The 26,083-nt window shown below is 45.2% G+C and overlaps 1 protein-coding gene across 2 annotated transcripts; it reads right to left on the bottom strand.

Moving 5' to 3' along the window:
* Positions 1–7,211: 7,211 nt before the first annotated feature.
* On the bottom strand, positions 7,212–25,584 carry ago1 (argonaute RISC component 1). 2 transcript variants are annotated; one of them, XM_084026778.1, is made up of 19 exons: positions 25,107–25,584; positions 22,010–22,196; positions 18,908–19,028; positions 17,490–17,671; positions 16,871–17,007; positions 16,399–16,545; positions 16,202–16,289; positions 15,190–15,337; positions 14,931–15,050; positions 14,683–14,805; positions 14,416–14,549; positions 14,003–14,187; positions 13,738–13,897; positions 13,328–13,418; positions 11,300–11,494; positions 11,017–11,151; positions 10,811–10,912; positions 10,519–10,718; positions 7,212–9,879 (listed from the first exon to the last, which is right to left on the bottom strand). In XM_084026778.1, exons 1-19 carry the CDS (start codon positions 25,129–25,131, stop codon positions 9,771–9,773), a joined length of 2,589 nt encoding a protein of 862 aa, XP_083882904.1. In that variant the 5' UTR covers positions 25,132–25,584; the 3' UTR covers positions 7,212–9,770. The 2 variants fall into 2 exon arrangements, with proteins under 2 accessions (XP_083882904.1, XP_083882905.1); XM_084026779.1 differs by having other exon boundaries at positions 16,411–16,545.
* Positions 25,585–26,083: the final 499 nt, after the last annotated feature.

Genomic DNA, 26,083 nt, shown 5'->3' with positions numbered 1-26,083 from the left:
TGTTCGAGATTAACTGGTGGCTGAATTAACTGGTGATATTCTTTATACTAGGCAGATGTTTGGGAGGCGTGTCCTTCTGAGGACCCCTTGTTGACTATCCAGGAAATAAACATTTGATCGCTTCTTGTCTTTATCACGTTCATGTGTCGGTGTGTTTGGAAACATTACGGTCCGCTGTAACATTATAACCGTTCGCCAGCCCGTCGGTGAGCTGCCGCTGTCAGGACTCTCCTAGCAGGACTAGCGAATGAGACAGTAGGTGACTGTCCCGATGCCTGTTCAATACACTGCTAACGTTAATAAATCTGTTGAAATGTGTTCTTGTCGTCAGTCTCATATGTTTAATCACACATGGTTAGTAAACTGCTGTCCAGACGGCCCGATAGCTGGTTCTGCTTTAACCCACCCTGCAGGAGAAGCAGTTTCCAGCCCGCTCAGAGCGGTGAGGAGACTGTGGTCAACTGTGGTCTGCTCAGATTAACCTGTGATACAACATCTGCTACCTACCTGAGCGCTCTGCTCAGCTTTCTGCTCAGCTTTCTGCTCGGTCTAGACAGAACCGCTTGGTACCATCAGACATCTGGGCTGTGGAAATATGTTGTGTGGCGACAGAAAAGAAACAAAGACATGTTTGGCGGAGTTCAACGCGGCACATGTGAACACGACTTGGCTGTCAAGTAGCGTCAAGACCCGCAGATACCAGCGCACTGACCTGTGTGGACCTGCTCTGTCATATAAACACTTCCAAATAAAACATGATGCAGCTAAATGTGAGTTTACACACTGTAGTCATGCAGCACACTGCCAGAACTACAATCAGTCATTACTGTAGCAGAAGGAGACACAATGGATCAGTAACAATTCAGAATCACTTTTATTGTCCAAGTATATGTAGACATACACTAAAAATACAAGGCAGTAGCATGTCCTTAATGTACAGAAATGTGACAGACATATCTCATCTGCCAGTTGAGGTGTGTTCCTGTCCTGTTTGAATCCAAACCAGACTGAATTAGTCTGTATGTGGAGTCTGTTCTAATGTTCTTCCAGCGGTTCCAGTGCCCTCCAAAAGTGCAGAGACATGCAAGTTAAGTGAATTAAACTAGACATTTTCAATATCTGTTCAATTGTGACTGTTCACCCGGTGATGTTGAGGTGACCCATCCAAAGTGCATCCCAGTCTTCCAATCAAACTCTGGGCAGGAGTTAATCAGGAGTTACAGTTAATCAGTGTTATTAAATTAACCTGTGGGTGGTTGGGAGCAGGTTTCATTGGTACATGGTACAGACTATATAAACCCAACTGACATGCCCCAACTTTGTGGGTTTGTGAGGAGACGGAGATAGTGAGAGATAGAGAGAGATAAAACATATAAGTCAGACATAGTTAGGTGATTGGTTAGTAGCTGAGTGAGTGAGTAGTCGATAGTTGAGTGGTTGCTGTGAGTAGTAGAGTGTGGCTGTGTGTGTTTGAGAGGTTTATTTGTCTTTATTGTGGTTGTCCTGTTTGTATCTTGTTGTGTATCTGTTTGTGTGTGAAGGGGTGAGTAGGTAGGTTGGAGCAGGTGAGACAGGTGGAGGTAGGAGCTAGGGACAGATAGGGGTGATGGATCCCAAAATTGTGCAGGAGGTGCTCAATTTCAAGCTCCACAACCAGTATCCTGAGGGGTTAACGGCCAAACAAAAATATGTTATCAAAAGGAGAGCGGACACCTCCCGGATTAAAGGTAAGAATGCTTGCCATCTGAAGTTCAGAACACAGTGATCATCTGCCATGGTAAAACTAACAAATGTAGCATTATGTTATTTAAACACCAGATGGAGATCTGCACTACATCTGCAGGCGCAGAAAAAATAAAGCTGAGCACCTTGCTAAGGTTGTATTAAGTGCAGAGGAAGCAAATGATATATTTGAAGAATTCCACTGCAGCCATTTTGGAGGACACTGTGGCGTGGAAAAAACCCACAGTGCCATCATCAGCCGGTATTACTGGCCTGGCATGGAGGAGGACATTCGCAAGTGGGTAAGTTTGTATCTTTAAAATGAGGTGGAACACTCATTCAGCTTGTACAGTAGAGTGTGATGTGTTTGTTCATATACTGCTAGTATGTTTTATTAGTTTTCAATATAATGTATCATGAAATCATTTGTGTGAACACATTCATCATGCTGTTGGAACTCATGTTATGTTTAGATTGCTCAGTGTCCACAGTGCCAGGCCAAGAGAGCGAACGTGAAAGAGAAGAGGGAATACAACCCGATAGAGGTAAGGGAATCAATGGCACATTTTGTCAGCTTTCAATCACAACACTGAAATAGAAATACTATAATGTGTTTTTTTTTTTCCTCCCAGGTAACTGAGCCTCTGGAGCTCGTAGGGATGGATCTAGTGGGTAAACTCACAGTAACCAATGGTGGCAACCAGTACATATGTGTCATGGTTGATTATTTCACTAAATGGGCAGAGGCTTACCCACTAAAGAGCAAAACAGCAGATGAGGTGACCAGTTGTATTCTTGATTTCTTTTACAAATTTGGTGCACCTAAACGACTGCTAACAGACCAGGGCTCAGAATTCCGCAACAAGGTACCATGATGAAGCATTATGACTGCCCGATATGTAACTGCTGCTGTGCTCACCTATTTAATGTTAGTCCAACTGATCATTTCAAGGTCAACTACGGCCTGTGCAAGAAGCTGGGCATAAAAAGGAGCCTCTGTTGCCCCTACCATCCCCAGACCAACGGCCTAGTGGAGAAGCTTAATGGCACCATACAGAGGTATATTTGTGTTCAATAACTTAAGCTCTTCATGAAATATTGAGCTAAACTAATATGTGTTTTGTCATACTGTGCATGAGTATCTAAATTCTTTCCTGTCTCCTTTTTGAGGTCCCTGAACAAACTGGTGGGTGAGAAACCACAATCCTGGGACCAGTTTCTGCAGTCAACTATGTTTGGTCTGCGGACAAAGAAACAGTTGACGACAAAGTATAGCCCATATTTTTTGATGTTTGGGAGGGAGGCCAGGTATCCTTCAGAGGTACCAAAGGAGTATGAAGTAAGTTGCTCTAATGTTCTCATCCTTAAAAAAGGGGCTCATCTATGTCCTCTACATACTAACTGTGATTTGTGCCAGGTAACCGAAGAGAAAGTAGAAAGGCTGGTCACAAAAGAGGAGCTTCCAGAAGGACTAAAAATGCAGCAGGACACGTACAGAGAGGTCAGGACCAACATCGCAAAAAGCCAGGAAATGGTGAGAAGGAGAAAGCGCGAAAGGGGCCAAGATGACCAGTTCAAAATTGGAGATGTAGTTCTTAAAAAGAACATCAGACGGGAGCAACGGAAAGGGGGCAAGATGGAGAGTGACATGATGGGTCCATACCGGATCATGGAACTCGAGGGGAAAAATGTGGTCCTGGCCTCTGAAAAGGGGAAGGCCAAACTTATGTCGAATATAGACCTCCTGACACATTACTTCCAGCCAGAGGAGAGGATCCCTGCCAAATTAAAAAAGGTGTTGGATCCTTCTCCTCTGGCTGGTCCACAAGACCGTGAGATGCCAACCACATCCAGTGCCCTGCCAGCAAGACCACCTTCATCCAGCAAGGCACAGGATGACTGTAATCCTGCAGAAACTTGTCAGTAACCTGACAAAGTACATATAAAATATGAATTTCACAAATGACTGGTATTGCTATGTTTACAGTGATCAGAGACATATGGAGTGGGAGGAAGAGGAAGACGCTGTGGTCCAAGATCGGCCCATACAAATTGTTCTCTGAAGATCTGCTGGTCTTGGCCCCAGGAAAGCTGCTGGAGGGAGAGGTACATTTATATTGGCCTGATATTTGTCTTTCACATTGTCACGACTAATTATTATTCTCATAGATCATAAATGCGTATTTGATGATGGTGGGCCAGAGAGCTGGGGCACTCATCATCGATTCGTATCTCATGACCTCACTCTGGCAAGGAAGAAATACAGGCAGTTTAAGATCGGTGAGTCTCTTTGTCTGTCAGTTTCCCTCCACAGTACATGCATAATGTTTGTTTTTATGTACTTTTTTGGTAAGCTGGACCTCTTAAAGTATGCTGTGGCAGCTGGAGCGGTTTGTCACGGTGGACACTGGACACTCATTGTAAGTAATCTTAAAGTTAACAGATGTAGATGAAACTATGAGACCATCTGATGTATGAAGGCTTGGCTGTCATCTTGTTTGCCTCTCCATAGATCATGTATCTGAAGGAGATGAGGTCCTTGTACCTGGACCCATTTGGGGCCTCTGCAGAACACATAAATCACTGCAAAGATGTAACAAGGTGAATTAAATGCCAACTGGCTGGTCTTTAGGTAGCAACACGAAGCCTTTTCACCATTCAGCTGATCTTTAATTGGAAATGATCTCTTTGGGGCTCATGATACACTTGCCAAACTGTAATCGTTCTGTGTGCAGGGCACTGGTTCGCAAAAAACGACCCGCTGTAGGAAGGTGGACATGCTCGACCATAGAGCATCCAAGACAGACTGATGGGTCCTCATGTGGAGTCTTTGTGTGCAAGGTAACAATTTGATCATGCATGTTCTGACATAATTGGAACCCCTTCAGAATTGTACTCCCTGTTATCACTTTAGCTTGCAGAGCAGATACTTCTAAATGAAACTGTGCAGTATCGTGTGGACCAGGAGGGGGTGGCGACACTACGGCTTAACATGGCACAGGCTCTGGTGGAAAATTCAGGTATTCAGGATTGTACCAGCTACACTGAAATGTGTCCATACTGGCACTGCACTACATTAATGGCTTTTCCCCCCTTAACAGATGACCTATCCCAGCTGTGCCGAGCTTGTGGGGAGCTCAGCTCGGGAGCTGACATTGACGACTGGGTAAGAAGTTTAATTCATATCCTGCCCAGAGTTTGGCTGGAAGACTGGGATGCACTTTGGATGGGTCACCTCAACATCACCGGGTGAACAGTCACAATTGAACAGATATTGAAAATGTCTACTTTAATTCACCTAACTTGCATGTCTGCACTTTTTGGAGGCACTGGAACTGCTGGAAGAACATAAGAACAGACTCCACATACAGGCCCACAGCTAAGAATTAACCCTAGTATCAGGATAAATGTTTGTCGATATTTAAACATCTATCTCTTTCCCTTTCAGATTGAGTGTACCACATGCAGTCTGTGGTACCACACAAGTTGCGTTGGAAGTCCCCCAGCAGACCTTAACTATTTTTGTCCTGCGTGTGTACTTTGATTGAAAATTATAAGGAAGCTACAGACCCGTGTTGGCTACTTCTGGAGGTCCAACCTGCCTCCGGAGCTGCTGATCCCATTCCACACTGCAATAGTCCAGTCTGGAAGAACATTAGAACAGACTCCACATACAGACTAATTCAGTCTGGTTTGGATTCAAACAGGACAGGAACACACCTCAACTGGCAGATGAGATATGTCTGTCACATTTCTGTACATTAAGGACATGCTACTGCCTTGTATTTTTAGTGTATGTCTACATATACTTGGACAATAAAAGTGATTCTGAATTGTTACTGATCCATTGTGTCTCCTTCTGCTACAGTAATGACTGATTGTAGTTCTGGCAGTGTGCTGCATGACTACAGTGTGTAAACTCACATTTAGCTGCATCATGTTTTATTTGGAAGTGTTTATATGACAGAGCAGGTCCACACAGGTCAGTGCGCTGGTATCTGCGGGTCTTGACGCTACTTGACAGCCAAGTCGTGTTCACATGTGCCGCGTTGAACTCCGCCAAACATGTCTTTGTTTCTTTTCTGTCGCCACACAACATATTTCCACAGCCCAGATGTCTGATGGTACCAAGCGGTTCTGTCTAGACCGAGCAGAAAGCTGAGCAGAAAGCTGAGCAGAGCGCTCAGGTAGGTAGCAGATGTTGTATCACAGGTTAATCTGAGCAGACCACAGTTGACCACAGTCTCCTCACCGCTCTGAGCGGGCTGGAAACTGCTTCTCCTGCAGGGTGGGTTAAAGCAGAACCAGCTATCGGGCCGTCTGGACAGCAGTTTACTAACCATGTGTGATTAAACATATGAGACTGACGACAAGAACACATTTCAACAGATTTATTAACGTTAGCAGTGTATTGAACAGGCATCGGGACAGTCACCTACTGTCTCATTCGCTAGTCCTGCTAGGAGAGTCCTGACAGCGGCAGCTCACCGACGGGCTGGCGAACGGTTATAATGTTACAGCGGACCGTAATGTTTCCAAACACACCGACACATGAACGTGATAAAGACAAGAAGCGATCAAATGTTTATTTCCTGGATAGTCAACAAGGGGTCCTCAGAAGGACACGCCTCCCAAACATCTGCCTAGTATAAAGAATATCACCAGTTAATTCAGCCACCAGTTAATCTCGAACACCGGAGGTCGCCGAGTCCAAATTAATTCACACCGAACGATGACCCACCAGAGAGTTTACGTGAATCCGTGTCGGGGAGGCTTTAGCTCCAGTAAGTTAGCTAAGACGTCTCGCTGGGTTGGATAGTTGGGATTCTGGGCGGACGACGGCTACTTTTATCGCGTTAGAAAAACGGCCCCTTGTTGCCCCGGCAACGTCGTCTTCCGCAGCGGCTGTCCCGGTGGCTAAGCAGAGCTGTCAACGCCGGGGAAGCGTCCGCCGATGAGTGCCTGGTTCGGGGCTCCGGCGAGCCAGCAGCTAAATATGGAGAAGTTTTCTGACACCGACAGGAAGAGGTGGGCTCGGTGTCAACACACGTCACAGGCTCCAGCCCCGCCCCCACCCAAAGGTAACCCTACGTCAGAGGCTCCAGCCCCGCCCTCACCCAAAGGTAACGTTTTCACTACTATGGATGGACTTAATATGGTTTAATTAAATACACCATAAATTAGACATTAATGGGTTCGTAATAAGACAGTGTAGGACTTCATCTCCTCTACTATAATGTAAAAAAAAATCATCTGATTTTACGTTACGACTTGATCATTACTTTGAGTTTAGATTTAGTTTTTAGCTGTTAATTTGTTTTATACTGTGTACATAGTCTATTATTGTATTTTGCATCTGCTATTGATGCTTGTGTTATTTGCATGATCTTTTGCTGCTGTAAACCACTGTGGGACCAATACATGTCTGTCTGTCTATCTATAACAAAACCAGGCAAACAATACAGTAACACATAAGTAAAAGAACCAGAGCTAATAAAAAACAATTTTATTTTCTTTAAAAAATAACCCACCCCAACAGAGTTCCCATTACTATCACATACAGAGCCAAAGGAATATGCGTTCATGTCCTTTCATTCAAATCTATGGGAAGTGCTATGACAAGGACTGTTCTTGATCAGTGGCTTCAATATTGCTTCGTCAGACAGTGAGGCTGTGTGAGAGGAGTGGACGCTCCCGTGTGTCCGCATGATGTTTTCCAGGGTGATTTCCATTTCCACTTCGTCGCTGTCCCCCCTCCTCTTTGCAAGGTGCTTTGTGGCTTCAGTGAGTGAAGAACTGCATCTGGTTTCAGTGATACTGGGAAATGCCCCAAGACTGATTTTTCTTTTCTTTTCATTTTTTCCCCCATTTCAGCACAGAATGAGGGGTACAACACTGGCCCCAACTGTGAAAGGCCTGGCAACTGGTGAGCCAAAATACATAACAGGTTAATATTATATATGTATATATACAAATCACCTTGGACACATTGACGGATCAGTAAAACGGTGTACAAATGCATTTTGACTATGCAACTTGATAAACTGATAATTCAAAAACTCGTAACTTTTGATCCCTTTCAGCTCAAAGGGACTCTGACCATCAGACAAGAGTTGAGGCGCTTTAAGGGCAACTGAGGTGGAATTTCGAGACCGTCTCCACAGTGCCCTCTTGAGGATACACTCTGACTCTAGTCACAATATCAATAATAATAATGACAAATAAAATACTAGTCTTTATAACCATTACACAATCGAGGCAAAATGACTGACAGGCAGCGGAAAGCGCAAAGGCTCCTACCTCTAAGGAAAACAAAATAAGGTGGCTCAGAATATCCAGTCATAAAAAATAATTACATGCATTTTTTTTTCAGAAATCTAAAAAGTGACTAGATGTAAAGGCAGGGCATTTTAAGTAGAAGAAATAGGGGCCCACCCTGTCCAACGAAGCATCCCCTATCTGTGCCGCCCATGCACACAGAGCACCAATGGGGATTGGCTAACACAAGCTAGGGGATTTGGGGCAGGGGATGCTGCAGGTGTGTGGTGGTAAAAGTGAGACCGTGATGATGGAGAGGGTGGCTTGGAGGGGAAATAAGGGGACAAGTGCATTTGAAGAGGTTGGTCTCTACATGCCAAGAAAGAGACGGAGGGTGGATATGTGTGTGTGCTTCTTTAGGCTATGAGTTGTAAATGCCTGCAGAGGGAAGAGCTTCGTGTAAAAATGTGTGTGTGTACAGGTACGCAAAGAAGTGTGCGTGTGGGGAAAGTTCAGAGTGCATCTCCACTGATGCATATTGGAATGTGCAGAATGATCGGAGCAAGGTCAATTGCTGACGCAAGTTCAGCTTTGCAGCACTTAAGTGATCGCAGATATTTGTCTGCGTTCAAATCTACAGAGGAGAGTCGACCTCACCTATTGCCTTTGTTACCTATTTGTTCTGAAAGTTATGCAGGCATGAAACCTTCAAACGAGCCTGTGTCAAGCCTCAGGACAGACGAGTCTCACCGTTTTTTGAAGTAAAACAATAAGTAAATTAAAAAAGTGCCTCATAAATACTAAAAGAGCAACGCATACAGGAACGAAAGGTTCTCTTCCGGTTTAAGTGCCCCTTTTCCATTGGTTGGCATCACTTTTGGCTGGTTAATAATGCTGGTTTAGGTGCATGGGGTGCAAGTATATTTGATACACACTATGCAAATGGTCCCGCTATGGTTACGCTAAACTTGCCTCTATAGGCTAAATCTCTAAGGGACTCAGCAACCAGCAGAGAGCGGCAGGACTTCTCTCCTGGATCTAGGATATGCTACACCTGCTCTTTCTGTCTCTGCTAATAGAAAGACCAGAGGCTGGTCTCACGTGGACTAACAAACTCTTATGTGCAGGACTGGTGGCACCTACATGCTAACACTAAGTGCTAATGTACCATACCTCAGACTCCTCAAGGCAGTTTAAAAAATAGAACATTATTCAAAAACATCAAAAACATGAATGTAGTTCATGACAAGAATAAAACGATACATGTAAGTGTGCGTGCCCAGTACCACCCTCTGGAGGATCCCCATACTACGGGGCTAGGAACACTGGTATCCGGCATTCGGATGGGTGAAGAGGCAGCATCGTGGTGGCAGTTAAAAAAACATTTGTTGTGATTTCTTTTTGTTTTTTTCCTCCCCTCCGTTTTGCATACTCACATGCACAGGAGTGTGAAGGTGGCGTACAATACAACGACATAATGATACCCACGTTTTTAAAAGAAATTCAACATAAAAAGAGCAACAGTCCTGGTAAAGTAAAAACAAACAATGATAATAATAATAATAATATTCATAACCGTTTGAGTGCATGAGGCTGTAGAGTCTGCCTGTGTGTTACAGGTGAGTTACTTGTGTTTGCAGGGTTTGGGTGAATGACTGGCAGGTCTGTGGAGGATGTGGTGGGCAGTCATTGGGAATAAGGGATGGGGATGAGGTGGTGGTGGTGGGCTGTTACCCACTCAGGTAGAAATGAGGCGGGAGGGGTCGATGGTTGGCGATGGTGGGTGGAGCTCAGGCGAAGTACATGGTCCTCAGAGTGTCGTGGTGGATCTGAACAGCCTTGGCCAACGCCTGAGGGTCCCGGCCGTTACTCTGACCGGACACATGGCTGCCCTCGCCGCTGCAGAGACGTGACGGGGAGAGACGGTGCAGAACAAAGATCAGTGACACTTCATATGGGATTACCGGAATTAATTACACGGCTTGGCTGAATGCTTGAATCTGATTGGTCAATTACGGCATTATGGGGTTCTGTGATTTATTTATAGCAGACCGCTGCTGTGAATATACAGGGCATGGTTCTGATCCCTGGGCATGGATGAAAGCAATAAAAACATTTAAAAATGAATAACATTATTTTCAAATCAATATTTTGAGTCAAATGATTGATCTCCTTAGTAAGTAGCTGTGTAATTAGCGTTATAATGTGCATCAAGTGGATCAATATTGCCAAATGAACCCAGACAGAGTGAGTCGTTTAACTTCACCCTGAGCTGAACCTCATCCCTTACAGTCACCGTGATTCACGATAGTATCCAGATAATCATCCAAATATACTTAAAACATACGGTTTTGTTCAGAAACTAATATTGTTATTGCATCACAGATTCAACCAATAATATCATTATTCATCTTATACATCTATTCATCATTCAATCTGCAACTTTTAGCGGCATCTAGAGAAGGTGGCGAGCTAATCTTCTGAAGATGTTCCAATGTCAACCAATCACAAGCTATCATGTTCCAGAACCACACCAACCTGTCATGCTCTTTGTCCACCAGATGGTAGCGGGCACGGAAGGCCACGAGACGGGCGTAGTAGGCTGGCGCGGGGATGGAGACGGAGCGGGTACAGCGCACGTACGTGTGGCACAACTGGTAGGTTAGAATCTGCAACTCGTCAGCCGTGAAGCGATTGTCATCCCATAAGACGTAGTAATGAGACGGCCGGCTGGTACCCTGCAGACGGAGAGAAGGCAATAACAATGAGATGAACATATAAAACACCTTGAAAAAGCCGATATAATGGTTTAAAACATCTGTCAAATCACCTGTATGCCTGCGTGGCTGCACAGGTAGAAGTCAAACTCAAAAGGATGAGTGATGCTGGTGTCCACTGTAGTCCCTGCAGGAATATTCCCACTCTTCCCAATCTATAAAAAAAACACACACACAACATATTTATGATTAACAAATGAAAACAAGTAACTGTGAACAGAGAGCAGATTTAGTTTGTCCAAGAAAATAGAAAGTGCACCCTTTCAGACTTGTCGGCACAGAAGAGGCGTGTGTGGTGGCGTTTCTGCACCACGATGTAGGTGATGCCGGGCTGGTAGTCCTTCTCCAACTTGATGCACGCGTCTCGAATGGCCAGGAGCTCGTAGTGGAGGATCTGCAACATTTATAAGCACAATCAATCTCTAGAAAAATGCAAAGACAGCCTGACAAAAATCTATTTCAGCAATATCAAATAATATATGACTATTTAATGTTGCAGTCTAGTATGTTAGGCATCAGTTTCAACTATAACGCTATATTACCTGAGGCAACTGTCCCTCAGGAACCCCATCTCTGTAGAAGATGATCCTGGTGGGCTTGAACCGGGTCGACTTGTAGAACTGGATCAACAGTTCACGCACCATGTAAGACAGGTCTTCGATGATCTCCTGCCTGGGCCTCTGGACTCTCACTGTGGCACAGTATCTGCTGGGATGAGCATCCATACTGCCTACCACCTGGAGGAGACGGGATCAGGAAGTGACAGCGTTGGTCGTGATTATTATAAAGGTGCTTTGCATGAAGGCATCCATCAAATGTATGATGAAGAAACAAAACCAAACAATCGTACGTTAGCATCCCCTAGAGGTCGCCAGTGGGAAGTGTTAGAGGCTCTTCACCAATCTTTTATTTGTCTTCCCTCAGAATTCATCCGCCGCACTACAATCACCATTTCTAACCAATGTTCTCCACAGTCGGGAGGAACGAGACGGACCCCTCTCCTCTCCCTGTGTGACTCCAGCGTTTCTCATAATTGCTAGGCAACACCGCAGCCAACCAGAGCTGAGCTGAGGTCAGGGGGAGCGATCAAGGCTTGACGTCATTTCCTGTTTGAACGTGAGTCAGAGATGAGCCATTTGTTTCCCCGTTATCCCTCACTTACGATTCCTCTCTTCCTTCTTTGCTTTCCTACGTTGCGCCTCATTTATCGTGTGTCCCGGTTCAGACTAAAAGTCAGATGGGCTGCAGACAGCACTCAAAGCAGGGCATTTACCGCTAATTTGATGAATCAGAAAAGGGACAAAAACAAAGCACTGAGACAGTTCTTCGGGCTAAAGCGCTGGTTAATTGTAATGAACTGCCTGAGAGTGCACAATGCTTATTAAAGCTGTAAATTAGAGCTGTAACTAATGATATGTTAATGAAAATCCCCAAATGAATGACAAATCCCCATCCCAAGTGACCAGAGCTAAAGGTGATGACTTCATCCACCTATCCAACACACAAACAAAACATAATAGCATTTGCCCATTTCTACTGTGCATTTATGTAACTCCCCAGTCAAATGTATAGTAACTCAATCCCAATATGAGCTGGACGTAAAGTGTGATTGGCCGTTTGTCTGTGTCAACGATTAAAAAGGTGATAAAGCTCTTCTGCTTCAAATAAACCTTTTATGTGGGATCCTTCTTCTACCAGCATCGCCGTGCACCAGGGTCACCCGGTGCCGCTGTCACCTAGCAACCAACGACCGTGTGCGTTTGCTTTTCTATGACATCTTGAGGTCATTTGCATTATTTACATAATCTTGTTATTTTTTTATATTTGCCTATAAAAAGGTCCCTGCCAACTTCACCGTCAGGAAACCACTAAACTGTGGCAATTATTTTGATTATTTCACTTTATATAGCTTATAAATAGATACCAAAAAAGCTTGTATGCATTGAAAAGGATTTAAAAAATATGTTGGCAACCATCCATGATGCTTAAATACTATTTACTACACCAGATATAGTTCCTTATGTCCGATCTGAGCACAACAGCAGCGGCGGACAGAGCCTGCCAGACATTCATGCATATCCGTTCTGTGAAATGTAGACATAAATTACTTTGACTCGTTGGAATCTATAACAAGTAGCAGCCAACTGCCATTTTCTCTTATAATGGCCACTATTCTACTTAAAACAACCCATGACTGTGTTGAAGTTAGAGAAATAGGCTTCTCTTAAACTAGAAAGTCGAGATGTTTCTCCAACAAGAAATCAGGATCTAAAGGCGTTTTCTCTTCCTCTTATTCCTCTTTGTGGCAGCTTTAGGGTTGTATTCAAACAGAACAAGAAGTATGCATCTTTTGTGTTGATTAATCAAGTAACCATTACTTTTCTGAATAACATGTATTAATGAAAACATGCCCATCAGAAGTCACCAGAGCCGAAAGCACAACCGGTCCGCCCCCACATGAGCGGCCTGCCTTTGCGTGACCTGCAGCCGCTCATTCCCTTCCCTTTTCCTGAGATTGTGTTCGAGGTCAACGAGTGTGGTTGAATGGAGGCGTTCCATCTGAGACTTACAGCAGTAATGGAGGGCTTCTTGCCATCTCCAGCAGGGGGGTGCGTCACGTCTGCTCCCAGGAAGATAACCGGCTGCTGAAACACCGCTGACCTGCGAGTGCAAACGGAGGAGGAGATGCAAATTACACCAGCTTAATACTTAAATCATAATGTCTAAATTGTTGATAGAGGAGACCAAAACAGTACAAAACATGTAGGTGTGAATATCGCAGGAGGGCTAGGTTTTCCTATGTTTTAATACTAATTTATCTATGGAAATATTACAGTCCTGGGTCTTGTATGGACCTGGTGGCAATAGTCTGGTATGAATGATCTACACAAGGGTCAAACACCTGTTTATTTAAGTTACAGAAGACAGTCCTCTTGTCCTCCTACAGCTAATTGAGAAGCAGCCCTCACAAAAGGCTCACCGTTGGTGAGGCACCAGGATGTTGTTGATGCCTCCCAGCTTCACGTTGATCTTGAGGCAGAGGTTGGAGAGGGTCTGAGGCGACGTCTTCACCACGTTCTTCACCTGGACGCACTGCGTGGCCATGCCCAACAGGGTGTCGCCCACGCGCTTTACCTCGGCTGAAAGGGTTTTTATAAACGGGACAAGAAGAACACGGTGATGCGAACGGACGGAGGTAACAGCTTTTGTTCCGTCTCAACAGATTGTGCTTCCACACAGCCTACCGTAGACGGGAGTCTTTCCCGGCAGGATGACGATGATGAGCTGCAGTCCGGAGTAGGTGTTCTTCAGGTGTCTGAACATGGGCTCCACGCTGTCCGCTCCCTGGGCGTATTTACAGAAACATGGCTGACCCTGGATGGGCATCCCAGCATCCTTGGAGATCTTACGTAGCTGGTCGGTGAAGTTCCTGAAAGGAAACCAGAGCGATTGAGACAAAGTTCAGCAAGGTTTTTCATACTTTACTGTTGCTTTGCGTCGTACTGTATTGTTTATATACCATAAAGGAATAAATGACTGTTTGAGATATCACACAGGGGAAGTATGGGGGTGGTGGTGCACATTTGTTCTGGTGCAGGGATCTAAAGACGTACCACTATTAAATGTAAAACAGAATGTGTTTCCACTGTTCACTTACTTGAGCACCTCTTCTCTGCACTGTTTCTGGGGGGCAAAGCAGGCGATCGCCCACACTTTGATCTCGATGCCGTTATAAAACTGCTTCCCCCTCATGTCCCACACTCCCTGGTTGGGGGTTGCTATGGCACGGTTCTGCAGACGACCCGAGGAGGAAAACGTTTACACCAAATCAGGTCAGACCTACTGCATGATTATGTGAAGCAGTGCCTCTGACTTCCAGCCTCTCTCATCATCACGTATTTCAGATAGATGAACCATGCGTTACCCGTCCTCCGTACTGCAGGATAGGAGCTGGAAGCACCCTGCCCGTCACCTCAGCCATGTCATCCTTCACCTTGATCCCAAACTCCTGGATGTACGGGTCCAGGTTGAAGTTAGCATTCTTCATCTGTGGAGAGTAAAAGCACATCTTATGTCTCAGTCTGCTGCGCTATAAATCAGAGTCATACATTCACATAAACTCTTTTTTCTCGGTTTTGTGGCCTCCACCCACCAGATGTGTCTACAACTCACCAGCCTGCTGATCTCCTCCTGCCTGTCCGGGGCAGAGCGAGCTGTGGCTTTGATCATAGTGGAGGTCTGATTATCGGTCAGCTTCTTGATGCATCGTTGACCGGCTACAATGTTACACACCTGGAAGGAGTGGAACCAGAGTGGAAATATTGGTGACTCACATCCACTAATCCTGGAATGTTTTTAAGTGTTGCTTCATATGAAAACTCTTTATCATTTCACAGGTTGAGCCAATAAACTCAGTGTCACACTTCCTCACCTCCAGAGGCAGGTAGGTGTGCTTCTGCTCCTGCCCCACCTGTAGACAGGGTAGGTGGGGGTATTTTAGCTGCAGGTTGTACTTCTGCTTGAAGTACTGGGCCACTGTACATTCTACTGTCTGCCCACTTTCGAGCTGGAGGGGGAAACTGATTGAAAAGACAAGAAACATGAAGTGCTGTATGAGCCGGTTCAACAGATGAAGAAGTTGCCTTTGCTTGTAATGAGTGTTCACAACTAAGTGTGGCTCATCGGTGACGAATGTCACCGTCATCGTAACGCTTCACTGGCCAGCTGCTGATTGGCTGACTCATAATAACAATCACATCTAATGGAACTCCAAAGGGACATATTAAAGTTGTTCATTTTGATCAACAGCCTTAAAATGTTGGGATTAGCAATTACTTTCCGTTCCACTTTACCGAATATGATTTCACCACTCAACACACTTGTTTATAAAGAGTCACGTTTGCTGCTATATAGCGAGGGGTTTCCAATGAAGCAACATCCCATGGGCATCAGGAACCTTCTGAGGAAATCAGACCGTTGGGACAGGGGCTCAAGATAAATATAGTTCCTCTAAGAGAGTTCCAGATGCCAAAAACTGAGTCAGACAAAGAGAGACAGAGGGCCAGGGAATGACAAAGGGTGAACAAAGACACCACATAAGCAAAAAGATCCACCGTTTTAACCATAAAACACTCTTTATTAGACTCCGTTCATTCATTCGTTACGACCATCAGAATCATGCAACAGTCGACAACAACAGGATGCCTTTGTGTTGTTGTTTCTACATGTGTTAAAAATGCATTTCAAACCTTCTCATCATCTGCTGCCCTACTTTGCCTTATGTTCATGGTTCCTCACAAGTAAACAAACAGGAATGTGTGATGGGGAATTCATAGTTCCTGAGATGCGTTCCTTAGAAAATGTCACCATTTGGTGGGAAATAATGTGCTGGTATGCGTGTGTGTCGGGATGAGCAGTGGGAGGTTTTGGTGATGCGTACTCACGTTTGGTGGCTGGCAGGTCGTCGGGTGACGTTGCATACGCGATACTTCCTCTTCATTTGGCCACAGTGAGTCACCTCCACCTTCAGGCCTGGGCAGGAGAACAATAACGTGGTGTGAAGGACAGGCATGATAATTCAAAGTGAACTATTAAAAAGAATGTCCATTAAAGGTGCGTGGGTGAGTTTGGGTGGTACTACCTTGTAACCCACCTTTAATCTCCTTGGTGAAGCGGACCCTTTGGGAGTCGGTGAGTGTCTTCGGCTGCTCGTCGATATTGCGGATGTCCAAAACTTCACACATGAACTCGATTACAGGCTGGGCTTTGTAGAAGGCCGTGGCGGACACTAGAGGGAGACAGAGAGCAGCAAAAAGCCATGCAGGTCAGAGAAGAGGAACTTTACAAAAGGTGCATGGATGCAGGTAACTTTACGTCACCATTTAAGACATATATAGAGCCGCATTAATGTTCAAGCAGCCAATAGAAACCTTTATTTATGATATCATAGAGATCGTATAACGATTGGTAGTGCAAATTCACTCTGCTCTCAGAGTAAATGTTACTTTTCACCATTTATGACGCACTGTTTCTGCATGTCATGTCATGCAATGTCAGTAAAAACTATGAGTTCACCGACTGCCTGGACACACTCAGTCACATCAGTGACTCACCATCGATGTTCAGCATCATCTTCCACATGGCGGGGCGCACAGACTGGTGGAAGCCAAACCAGACTTCCCTCCCCCCGCCCAGTGGGTGGTAGTATCCTTCAGGTGGGGAGAAAAATGAACGACCAACTGGCGTGTACCTAAGTGGAGGGGGGGGAAAGAGTCAAAGCATGACCTCAGCAAGAATCCATATGCATTAAAACTGTTGTCTCATGTAGGAAGTTGGAGAACTTGTGGAATCATTAAAAAATAACAAGAAATCTGCATGTATGTCTATGTAAAAACACCAAAATTGCAGCTACAAGGAAAAGTATATTCATCTGAAACGGACAAAGAAACATGATCACTAAACCGACAGCTTTTTCTCAAACTGTGACTTGAAGATGATTGTTATTCCCTGCATTGTTCAGTGGACACATTCACACAGGTCTCAGCTAACAGCCTTTGTTTAGTGACTCTGACCCCTGCAGCTATGATGGGAACAACAACCCACTTCATCTTGCTTGGCTGAACAGTAATTCTGTCAACTTGGCAAAACGGTTCAACTTTTAAGAGGTGCAAATATAATAATAATTTCCCCTGTCTGGGTGGAACTAGCAGAGAAAGGGCTCCAGCTGTGTACCTCATAGAGGCCAGGTGGCGCATGGCCACATCCAGAGCTTGAACCGAGTCCAGGGGGACCTGCAGCCGACCGCTGACCAGAGTCTCCTGCAGCAGGCGCCATGACACTTTGGCCAGCCAACGGATGGACACCTTGAAGATTCGGTCTTTGCCCTCACCTGGGATGGTAACCTCAAAATCCACCTGGAGAAATAGAGGACGGAGAGAGCAGAGGTCAAAACAGGCTATTAGCAAGAAATGACCAGGATGTAGACGATACAGAGGGTTCAAAAACACTTTGCTTACTAGAAGCCAGTTTACAGCCTGTTTTTGTTTCCGTTCCTAATGACTTGCCTCTATGACACAGCTGTATGTCATAGTTCAGGACGGGACGATGTAAGGGTTTATTGCAGATCTGGATTTAAAAAAACACTCACAATAAGTAAATCAAGATGTATTTTAATTAGTGGGATAATCGTAAATATCATCATTTAAAGAGTTGTATAGCTTGCCGTTACGGTACAGCTTGTAAAAATTAGAGTCCAGTTTAAAAAATACAGGTAGCATCATGTAATAATAAAACTATTTTTAAAATGTATTTACTGTTTATTTATGCTGACCTTAAGATTCATAATTACCTTATTTAAGATTGTTTGATTATTTGTTTTTCAATAAAAAGGATGCTCACTGAAAAAAAGATGCGTGTTCTAAGTGAAATAAATATGAGGTAAATATAAAGATTTAGAGCCACTTAAAGCATATTTCGAGGATTATGGGGATAATATCGTGAATCTCAGTTATTTTGGCCACGATCATCGTGACATGAAGTTTTCATATCACCATAAAAGTCTGAATCATGAAAGAAATCGTTACAGCTGACGTACATTTATTTGCTTTCTTGCCGGGAGTTGGATGAGAAAATCAATACAGCTCTTTGTGTGTAAATATTAAGCTACAGCCTGTTAGCTTAGCATAAAGACTGGGAGCTGGGGGATCTTGGTGGTTGTAGAAGGGGTTGTGTGCTGATGGACTATTTCTTGGGCAGGAGCAGTGATTTCCCACAGACTTGGCATCGCTGTGACGTTGCCAGGCAACCAGTGGAGACTTGCTATTTCCCCGTTTCCAGTGTTTCTGCTGAGCTACACTAACTGGCTGTGGGCTTATTTTCACCAGACATGCCAGAATGCTATCGATCTTCTTAGCAGCACACGATGTCTTCACGTTCACATTCAAACTAGAAACCTACAACCAGATAGTGTTCATCGTTATGAACACTGGGGTGGACAGAAAACAGTGATTTTACAGAACCCTTGGGCCCCTGGAGAAATAGCCTCTGTTCAAAGCAGGCCTTCAGATGGACTTTGTTGATCCCTGAGGAGAAATTAGTCAGCGATAATAGCATTGGGTAACCGCAAAAGCAAAGCCACTGCAAACATCTACCTTCTCACTCCCAATAGGAAGCGCTAGCACCGTGTAGATGTTCTTCTTGCCGTCGTACACTGGCTTCCTGTCGCCAAAGAGCTGGGGCTTGAAGTGTTGCACCATGTATTCCACCACCTCCCTGCAGGACACAAACACAGTGTGGGATTAACACACCAGCAACAAGAAAGAGAACCTGCTCCGCCAATCCAAGCAGCCTGATCAGGATGCTCTATGGTGATCGGCGGGGGAGGGGCACCTTTCAAGATGATAGAATATTGATCAAGCAGGATGCAGCTGTTGGGCTGCAATATCTCATGGTCACAGGGGGAGAGGCGAGGACAAAAAGAGTGAGGGAGTGGACGGGGGCCACCTTTCAATGCACGGTGCCTTGGCCTTCATACAAGTGTGGGGGACGAGGAGCAGCTCTGAAAAGAAGGAAGGTCAAAGGGCTTGACCTTTGCATGCCTTCTGAGAACCTTTGTCCCGAAACCGTGAAACTAAAAGAGACACTCTCTGGAAGTTGGAGAAGCAACACTTTTGAGGGATTCTTCTTTAGAATATCTGAGTTTCTCAGCAAACAATTGCTCAATTACAAAGTTATTGATCTGATGTGTTTGTTTCTGTTCACATCGCTGATGCAAACAAAGCTTGAGGACTTCCCTAAAGTGCTCTCACCTTTCAGCTGAGGATTTGAACAAATCAGTGCTCCTATATGAGGCTGCTAGTGTTAAAACGGGGCTGTTTTAATAGAGAAAAATAAATGAGGTCAAGTTCTCCTTTTTTCAAGTTGTAAGGAAAATAATGAATTGACCTTGAGGGAAATATGCAAATTCGTAGTTATTATTCAAGTTGTCAAAATAACAGCTACCCCACATTTGAATAATAACTTTTTGCTTCAAATACCAAAAAAACCTTCTATCAAGGTTTCCTTAGATCTCCATTTCACAGCCCATCTCTTGAAATGACCATTGATGATTCCTCCAAAGGGCCACGGCTATCAGTCAGCCACACCGGGCCAGTAAACCTGAGAGCCAAAGGACTGGACGAGTGCCAAGAAAGCTAGCCTAGCCTGTCCCCGATACCCGACTCTAACTCTGGAACATGACAGCCAATCAGATCCGCTGACAGCTACCTCACAGTGTGACACTGCGATGTTAGTCTGTGAGTCGGAGGGGAAATGGCATTTGTGACTTCACAGAGGGGTAAATTCTTTGGATCTAACGGAGCTATGATGATGAAACATATGCATTGTGTGGCGTGATGCCATTCCCCCTCAAAGGCAGACAAGCCTCTCTTTTTCCCTCTCTGAAGAGCCATGACAAACATCATCCAGCACATTCCCCTCGGAATTGTGTCATTTATATTCATGTTCTGTTTGTTGCTTGGATTAAAGTCATAAATGTGACAAATGATGACCACGGCAGGTTGCGAGCATGTAGCAAGTAACACAGCAATCTGTGCTGCCCTGAGAAGGCTGTCTCTTCACCATAAATGTAATATATATGAATTGATGTGTTTGTTGTAATAATCCATTCTAACTTCATGTTAACTGCAAGATGCCTGTTGTGTTCCTTTATCTAATCATGCAGTTGATTGGAAAGCCTCTTACAGAATGTTTACTCTACCTGATAAAATATTTGGAGCCTGTCACATATCAGTGACTTCATCTAGATTTTGACACATTTTGATTTAACCTGCACCCGACAGCAAACGATGGGATGCCTGCAGCATAAACACCAGCCAAGGTGAAAGGTTCAGTGAAGTTAGACTCCACCATCTGCCCGGTCCAGTGGCTCGGACACAGCTACTGCAGGAGGAGCCGGCTTCCTACGTGATGCTACAGCCATGCATACTGAGAGCCATGCATGCATTAATGATTTCCTGACGCTGCACAGATGCATGGACATATGGACCTGCATCTCCTGCCACGCTTTGCTCTTCAAGGTGATGAGGAGTCACACTATTCAGGATTTTATCAGACACTATAATGTAATCTGATGTTTCGAAAATATGTCTGGAAATATAAAAAGCAGGTACCTAGGTTCAGGTTTTTGGCCTCCAATTTGAATCATTTATGACTAAATATCCACTTAGGCCAAAACATTTTTGTTTTCCTGCATAACAGAGCTGCATGGTGCAAACATAATGCTCATTGAAGCGTGGATGTCAGGCAGGGGTCGCCAACCTTTTACAGTAAAATATACATTCACAGGCCAAACCATAGTAAATGCATGACTTTTAACCAGTTACAGGAAATCAGTGTTTCTAGAGCAAAAAAACCCAATGGGCATTGACAAATTGTTTCCTATCCAAAAATAACTACATTCCAGTACAACTATACCGTTTGACATTACAGTTGTTTACTGGTGTGTCCACAAATTAGCAAGTATTTCTATGTATAAGTACCCAGTTAAAATCAGATGTTATATGTCAAACAGTAAAGTGAAATATAAATGGCCCACTTAAGATTACAGTGCAAATAAAAATGAATGTTTAACTGTTAGATGTAAATTTATAAGTCTAATATTATGATCGGGCAAAAATGGTAAAATGTCAGTTTCTGTGCCAAGAGGTCAAGAGGTCAAGACATCGACATCTCGTGTTTAAAGTGGACATACAGTTTACCTTAATTTGAAGTTGTAGTTTATTTTTCAAAGACGGGCCATCCTAAAACATGCACTTGTTCAGCAGTTTGGCCTCCCCAGATAAAAGGCTCATTTGAGTGTAAAAGCTCCATTTAAGCTGCAACAGGTTTATTTCTCTTTTTATTTCCCCAGACAGAAACATGGCACTCAACCTGTAAACATGATTGAATCACAAATACTGACATTTCAATCCCAGTTGCATTGTTCAAGTTGAAAGTAGCTGTTGATGCTGCCTGTGAAAGACTGGCAACACAGTCATTAAAATGGACCGTTGGGCTTTCGTTATCCAATTTTCAAACTGTTCCACCCTGCAGACGTTTCGGCTGCTTGTCGACTTCCCAGCCTTGCTGCCACAAGGTAAGAAATAACTGCTTATACGTGTGGGTCTTCCAGTTTAATGTGGGACGTCCCAAACAAGACGTAGAAGAGACAGAAAAGACTGATCAGATTGGAGGTGTGGCCACGTCCGTTTTACCTGTTGACTCTCCGCGGGCACTTGTCGGGCTTAATGTCCACCTCATAGTGGTAGACGTCCATCTTTGGGATCTCCACCTCAAAGTAGTTGGCCAGCAGCTTGATGGGCTTGCCCACGGTACCCATGCCTGGCCGGCGGGGGGCATGGAACACCTGCTGCAGGGGTGGGGGAAAGGCCCCCATGGGCACTGGGAGACGGGGGAGGAATGGAGCCAACCACGAGGACAGGTGGGGAGGGGGGAGGAAGGGGAGGAATGAGGAAAGTGGAAGCGCGCAGAGCAACGGCACCAACGGAACAAGAACAAGCCAAGATAAAGAATGATGAAGGTGGCAAAGGAAGGGGGGAAATGTGGCATCGGTCGGGAAGGAAGCGTAGGCAGGGGCCAAGAGGACACGATAGGTGGGCGTCAGGGTGGCAGGAAGACAGAGGGGGAAGAGGGAAACAATGAGAGTGGAACAGTTAAACAGTAAAATGTGGATTTGGAGCCAAGGAAAGGGATAAAGGTATGTTACATAAGTGGTCAAATTAAGGGTGGTGGAGGAGGATGTTTTACATGGAATAAGGAGGAGGAACAACCAGAGTAGGTCAAATGAGGTTGGACAAGGGAGGGAAAGGGATGATAGAAAGATGATGGCAGGGAAGGAAAAGGAATACATTATTATTTAGGTAGCAATTAGATTTTTGATGATTATAACATGCACTTGTTACACACTTAGCATTTCACTGGTAGAACAAGTAACAGGTACTGATTGGTGACCATCAGTCTCAGCATCACATCTCAAAAACAAGTCTGAGCCAGTCAGGAGGTCTCAAACCGAGGGGAGGGGTTCTGTACGGGGTGCTGGATGCGGGGCTAGCTGTGACTCCTGCCTGAGAGGGCCCCAGTGCTTTAACCTCTGGGTCCCCAGAGAACAGCCCTCCTCCACCACAACAAAGACCCCAGCTGCCCCACACACACACACACACACACACACACACACACACGCACACACACACACGCACACACAGGTCCCCTGATATCCATGACAATGCTGTGTTGCCGTGGTGTCTCCATGGTGAGGCTGGGAATGTAGAGGGGGCCCCGTGTGTGTGTGTGTGTGTGTGTGTGTGTGTGTGTGTGTGTGTGTGTGTGTGTGTGTGTGTGTGTGTGTGTGTCGGAGGCGATGGGAGGAGGCAGGGTGTCGCCGTGGTCATGATGAAGAGACCGTGGCCTTTTTGGTCCTGCACTGTGCTGCATGTGTATCCCAAAACTAGAAAAGCCCGTCTTTAAATAGCTCCCCTGGAAATCCTCTGGTGGAACCTCTCAATCATATTCACAGTGAGCCTTCAGGAATATGACAAACTGACAGCAAGCCCAACATTAGCCATAAAAGACAGAAGGATGCTCCACGTCTGTAATCCACTTCACTAAAACACATCTGACAAACAGCAACAGACACCAGACATGTGTTGACCGTGCACACTCCTGTGTGTGTGTGTGTGTGTGTGTGTGTGTGTGTGTGTGTGTGTGTGTGTGTCTGGGGTGAGTTGTGATGGTTTGCGCGCTCACACAATGACACACACTTCGCCCCCTTCGTGCCAGTGAAGGCAGATGGTGAGAAGCGAAGCCGGCGCTTTCACATATCCCAAGACAATAGCAGCCTTTCCCGGGCGGTGGGGCTTTTGGTGCTGCATCACAACACCAAGACGCTCTCAACTTACCGTCTGCGATGACGTAACACGCAATAAGCCCACGTCTCGTGGGAAACGACGACTTTAAAGTCATATCTAGGGCAATGTGTACATTGGTTTGCATCCTTTGGAGTAATTTTTTAGGCACATCTTCCGAGCATGTTGGATTACTTTTCTTTTTTACATTCTGAGTTCAGTACGTAGCTTTGAGATAATTCAATTTGAGTTTGTCAATAAACATAAACATAATCGAAAAAATCCATCATAAACGAAATGAGCCTTTAAAAATGTAAAAATTGGGAACAGCATTTGGATTTTTTTACGAGGAGACCCCCTTTCTCTCATCGGGGGGGGGGGGCGAACAGCCAATTATGCATCAATTGTTTTGGCCAAAGAATTTGGCTCTCTGAATAATTGGCTGATGACCACAAGCTAAACATGGCAATCAGCTCAATCTTGGAAAACAGCACATTGAATAATCACACTTCAAACACAATAGCAGACTCCCCGGGGACCCTTCCCCCCCACCCATCCGAAAAAAATAAAAACAAGCCTATTCAACTGAATTTGCGGGTTCAGCGTCCGGATTGACAACGTAATCTCAATCCCTGGCCTACTTTTCCCAAATAAAGAATCCTAAAGACGGTTCAGATCTCCTTAAATAAAAGAGACAGCATTCAGTGTATAAACCATGCCTTCTGAAAGTACCAGACAGAGTCAAGGCTGGATTATAGATGCCAGGGTTCAGGATTTTCAACAATACGTGGACTTCAGACCTTGGCATTAACACAAACACTACCTAGTTTGTGCTTTAGTAGGCTGCCTCCAGCCATCCGAGGTACTAAATACAGATGATCACCGTCACTGATAAGCAAGTGAAGAATCCCTCACACAGCTGCATCCCTCACTGCACACGCCTCCCAGTCTAGACTCGGGTTCAGTTCACTAAAACCAGCCCAGATCTCACAATCCAGGATTCATTTCTGTTGGTTCAACGTAAATAAGTGATGCATCTGTGTCGTGCAGATGTGAGTCCCTGAGTGTGTGATGTGTAGAAAGGTGTTAAACACATCCTTGGACACCCCTGGACGGTGTGAGCAACCAGACCCTGTCAGGGGGGGGGGGGGGGGGGGGGGGTCGGTGCAGCCAGATGCTGCTGCTGCTTGAAGGCGGGCTTCACCTCATCTCCTCACCCAGATTCCCACGACCTCCATGCCCCCCCAGGATACTACCAGGGGCTCGTCCATAGCTATAAATCTGGAGAAATACTAGCAAGAGACCCCCTCCATCTCCCCCTCCATCTCCCACTCTTGTGATAAACGTTGATGGGTTCACACCAAGCCTCCTTCTTACACCCCCTTCGCTAAGGCCATAACTCGGCTATCCGAACTGATAACAGCGATAAAAACAAAGTAAATGATCCTACCAGCGCCAGACGGTCCCGGCTCCATCCCATTCACTTAGCTGCGCGGGTACAAGCTAGCTTGTCCGGGGTGCTGTGGCCAAAGCGCCGGCCCCTTCAGGCTGGACGCGTCGCAGACTTCCAGCCCCCTCCTCTCGGCGTGTAGGCTCCTTACTTTCTCGGTGTGCCCCCCCACCCCACGGCCCCTACCACCAGAACACTCCAGACCCCGCAGAGGAGTGGAGGCTAACGGCGGGTAGCTGCCTTGTGTGTCCGTTGACCCTGCGGAGGTAGTGATGGGAGAGCCGGAGGGCTACACCGTCCACGTCCGGAGATCTGACCGGCCGGTGTGGCTCCTTCGCTGCGCCGCGGTTCGGCCCGGTTGTTCGCGGCGTCGGGATGTCTTGTCTTGCGTGTTGTGCTCCTGCTCCACCGCTCAAGCAGGATTCTCCAGCGGAACACACACACAAAAAGAGGGCCAGCCCCTCACCCCCCAAAAATCTGAAACTTCTTCTTTGCCACTGGAAAGTGCAAAGGAACTGTTGATGAACTTGCTGTCACACCCCAGTGGCCGAAGGCGGAACTACACTGCAGATATGCATATGGCCACTTGTGTACGGTTCATTGATCACAGCGTCTTTAAAATATAAAGAAAATATATGTTTTTGTTCTGCTAATGACATGGACATGCTTATTATTCCCCTATATGTAATAATCATAAAACGATAATACTTAAAGGAAACAGTCGCTAGAAATAACATAGAAATAAACTCTGATATTGTAAGAAGAAGTAGAATTAGATGGAAATTATTAAAAACTAATTCAAACGTCAGCTGATTGTTTTGCTTGAGTAATCGATTGTCTGTAAAATGTCAGGGGAAAAAGGAGGAATCTGTCCATCACAATTTCCCTAAAGCTGAAGATTATATATTCAAATTGTTTGATTTTTCTCACGATCCAAAACTATTATTAATATTATTGATTTTACTATCATCTGAGAA

The sequence above is a fragment of the Eutrigla gurnardus genome, assembly GCF_963514095.1.
Source record: "Eutrigla gurnardus genome assembly, chromosome: 14".
NCBI lineage: Eukaryota > Metazoa > Chordata > Actinopteri > Perciformes > Triglidae > Eutrigla > Eutrigla gurnardus.
This window is presented reverse-complemented; position numbering and strand designations above follow the sequence as displayed.

Bases quoted from the DNA above. Each gene is read 5' to 3' on its own strand.
- ago1 (XM_084026778.1), bottom strand. From the start codon at position 25,131: ATGGAGCCGGGACCGTCTGGCGCTG. The intron at 17,008-17,489 runs GTACACAGCTGG...CCCTCCACTTAG, and splicing joins CGCCACCTGGCCTCTATGAG to GTACACGCCAGTTGGTCGTT. The intron at 14,550-14,682 runs GTAACGCATGGT...GGTCGTCTGCAG, and splicing joins TCCTGCAGTACGGAGGACGG to AACCGTGCCATAGCAACCCC.